The 3,908-nt window shown below is 38.2% G+C and overlaps 1 protein-coding gene across 1 annotated transcript; it reads left to right on the forward strand.

Annotated features, from left to right (window-relative positions):
• Nucleotides 1-1,486: 1,486 nt before the first annotated feature.
• LOC108335569 (uncharacterized) lies at nt 1,487-2,008 on the forward strand. Its single transcript, XM_017571604.2, has one exon. It carries the CDS (start codon nt 1,701-1,703, stop codon nt 1,872-1,874), a length of 174 nt encoding a protein of 57 aa, XP_017427093.2. The 5' UTR covers nt 1,487-1,700; the 3' UTR covers nt 1,875-2,008.
• Nucleotides 2,009-3,908: the final 1,900 nt, after the last annotated feature.

Here is a 3,908-nt window from a genome sequence, read left to right on the forward strand (position 1 = left end):
ATTTTCGTTTTTGTTTTGAAGAACTTATTTGTTGAACTTGTTTGTTGTTGTTGTTTGATCGAACTTGTTTGTTCTACACGTTTATAGTTATGCTTTATAAAATACCAAACACTGAAATTTGTTGTTTTTTTGCTTTTCAGATCTCGTAGAGTTGTAAAAAAGGATCAAAATTAATTAAAAAAAACACAAAAAATTGATTAACGTCGAATATTGACCAAATTCGACATTAAGTTAACGTTGAATTTTTTAAATTCGACGTAAATTTAACGTTTTCTGATATGATGTCGTTCTCGAATTCGTCGTTAAAAACCCAAAATATTAGCGATTTTTGTACTAGTGACATAACTATATATATATGAAAAAACATCATTAATATTCATAAAAGAAACAGGAAATAGAAAACATGATTGAAACCATATTTATTTAATGAAAAAGAAGATCATTACCTCTCCAACTTCACCACATAATAGAATCCGTTTAGAAAGACAACACAATTACATTTTACTAACACTTAGGAAAATTGCAGAGAAATTCACACAAACGAATAAAATAAAACACAATGTTCTTAATTTGCTTTGATAATGTATACGACAAGATTTTTGCATACTCTACCTTTACACTTTTTTTTATTGTTAGAATAACTTACATATTGAATAGAAATATGAAAAATTTAAGTACCCTAAAAATCCATAAATTCCTTATTTTGAAGTTTTTAAATGAATATGATGTCAATTATTTATAAATTATATTCATGTCTCATTATCTTTTTGATGATTTTTTTCTCAGAAAAACTTATATAAAATTAAATTTATATTAATAGAAAGGGATTCACACTTTCTTCCATTAATTTAATGGTTTGACTTCATAGGTTTAATTGATTCTAATAAATTCGTTAGTTTCTTTTAATTTCATTCTTGTTTTGAGTAATGAATACATTAACAATATATCACAACATATGATTATGTCATTCAATAATGTTCATAAGCTAATAATAATATATACTAATTAAAAAGAAAATAAATAACCACAATTCAATAATTAGGGTAGAGATATAGGGAATCTAACCATTTTCATGCAATGTTCAGTTTATTGAGTTTATTCTTTTTCTAATGCATTACAACTTTTGTTTATTCTTTTATTTAGTTTCATATGTGTTTTAAGAAATTATGGTTCTAAGATCTATTTTGGTGATTAATTAGAGAACCGTGCATAAGCATCAAACTAAATATATATAGGTTTAATGTCTCGGTAGGTCCCTATTTTCGGCATGAATTTCAAATAGGTTCCTTTTCTTTTCGGCGTCTCAATTGGGTTCTTTTTTGTGTAAAATTGGAGCAATTAGGGGTCTGCCGTCAAATTAGACAAACGGCCGTTTAAGTTTGCCTACGTGTTATTAAAAATGATTTTGAATTAATTTTTGTATTAAAAAATGGATTTGTTCTTCAAGGGCAAAAAAGGAAAACTGGGGCAAACCCTTTTCATATAATCCTCTTCATATCATCTTCTCTTTGCCATTCCTCTGATAACCTCCAATCGCACCTCACCGGCGTTAGCCACGACAAACAGTGGAAGGAGCAGCCTTACGCACCTGCAGCAGCGCGACGAATCGAACATCTACCACACAGATTTGCGTCTCACAACACCTCCATTACAGATCTTGCGTTTGTGATAGATAGTGATATCACTTTCAAGAGTAAAGAATGGGTGACAAGAAGAAAAAGGCTCAGATGTTTGTGAAACCAGTGTCTGCTGCCGGCACTGGATTTTTCTATGAAAAGAGAAAGCCGAGACAGTTCACAGAGAAGCTTGAGTTTCGAAAATTTGATCCTAGGGTTAATCGTCATGTTCTCTTTACAGAGGCTAAGATGAAGTGATTTGGTACCTTGTATGGCTTCATTTCCCTTTAACTGGATCATTCTTATACTTCTCTCAAAGGGCTTTCTATGTTTTTGTTGATTTACCTTGATTTATGTAGTTCTGGGTTAGATTTGTTCGGTTTAGATTAGGAAATTACCTAAATAAGAGAGGACTGTGGCAACTTTGTGTTAGAGTTTTGTAATGATTGTTTCAGAGAGGACAGTTTATAATTAACTGTCCAGTTTCCTTTTCATTGTATAAATTCTAAACCTCTGTTCTTGTAAATGTGACTTTGAAGAAATCAGAGTGAATAATATTGTTTCTGTGCGTTTTACTCTCTCTTTCTCTGTTCATCTCCTTCATCTCTTTCTGTGCGTTTTACTTCTGGGTCCTGTAATCGATTACCATTTTTTGGTAATCGATTACACAATGTTGAAATCCTCACCCCTGCAAGACTGGAAATGTGAAGGCAGAAAACGTACTGGTAATCGATTACACCATTTTGGTAATCGATTACCAGGTGGGTTATGTTGGAAGAAGCACTCTTGCGTGAAACTTTCTGGAAAAATCGCGCCGGGCGGACGATCTGTATGTGGACGAGCGTTCACTGAAAATGGACGAGCGTCCACTTCTCCTACCGAGCGTCCACTGAGCGCATCTCGACGAGCGTCCTCTTAGCTAGATGGACGAACGTCCTCTTAGCTTTCGGGACGAGCGTTCTCTCTGCCTGGCTGGACGAGCGTCCTCTTCTGCCTGGACGAGCGTCGCTTCTGCCTGGACGAGCGTCGCTTCTGCCTGGACGAGCGTCCGCTTCTGCCTGGACGAGCGTCCGCTTCTGCCTGGACGAGCGTCCGCTGCCTGGACGAGCGTCCTCTTCTGCCTTGCACCAAAACAACCTGGTAATCGATTACACATGTTTTGTAATCGATTACCAGTGCTTTTGGTGGCATACAAATTTGAAGTCGTGCAGGGTGGTCATGATTTCAACACTCTGTAATCGATTACCATTACATTGTAATCGATTACAAAGTCTTGAAGTCGTTTTTGGGGTGCACGACTTCAACACTGTTGCTATAAACAGTGTGAAGTCGTGCAGGAGGGGCACGACTTCTTCATTTGAAGTCGTTTGGGCCCCCCACGACTTCCCCATTTTCGTAAATTTGGTTGAATTTGCCCATTTTGGTAATATTATAGGCAAATATGCCTAGTTTGGTGCAAAAACCAATATTGTCGTTTTTGGTCAAGCATTGGTTACCACTAAGTGGCATTGTTGTTGGAATAGAATGTCTAACTTCTGTTCACATTCTCACTGGCCCTCTGTTTGTTTGCTTCGTTTATTCTTGGATTATGCCAGCTCAAGTAAGGCACTTAAAAGTTAGTTTGCAATTACGGTTGAGCTCAATTATGTAGAGATTTTTTTCCCAGTCTCTGCCTACTGCAACCATACAAACTCCAACCTTTGACTCCTCTCATCCGTAACCACCTCAACGCCTTCATCATCTATCATACACTTCTCACACTACTCACCTGTATTCACTAGGAACCATCAAGAACCACTCGGGCACAAACAAAACAAATTTTGAGTTTCTCTTCATGTCTCCAACAGTCAAAAAACAGGAACAGTGAGAAGCACGGTGAAGTTAGGTTGTCGGAGAAGAGCGAAGAAGGAGAAGGTCGCGTTGACGCTGGTAAATCTTCCTCCTATGGTGACCGTCATCGCCGGTGGCTGTCCTATCTTGACGGAGCGTGGTCGCGCAACGGTCGCCTGACTGGAGATCTCGAGGGGTCGCGACGGTTGTGGACGCTGGTGTAGGAGTGCTTTGCCCGAAGTGAAGCGGGGCGCTGGGAGAAGCCCTGGTGGTGACCGGCGTCGTCGCCGGCGGTCCTGATAGCGAATAACATCGTGACCTCTTGTAAGTTCTTCATTCGGAAGGGATTTCCCCTCCGCGCTTCCAATCGAAGAAGAAAAGAAGAAACGCGCTTCCAATCGAAGAAGAAAAGAAGAAAAGGGTTTGCCCCAGTTTACCTTTTTTGCCCTTGAAGAACAAATC

The sequence above is a fragment of the Vigna angularis genome, chromosome 10, assembly GCF_016808095.1.
Source record: "Vigna angularis cultivar LongXiaoDou No.4 chromosome 10, ASM1680809v1, whole genome shotgun sequence".
Classification (NCBI taxonomy): domain Eukaryota; kingdom Viridiplantae; phylum Streptophyta; class Magnoliopsida; order Fabales; family Fabaceae; genus Vigna; species Vigna angularis.

What these genes read in the sequence shown, in the direction of transcription:
- LOC108335569 (XM_017571604.2), top strand. Translation starts at nt 1,701, where the DNA reads ATGGGTGACAAGAAGAAAAAGGCTCAGATGTTTGTGAAACCAGTGTCT.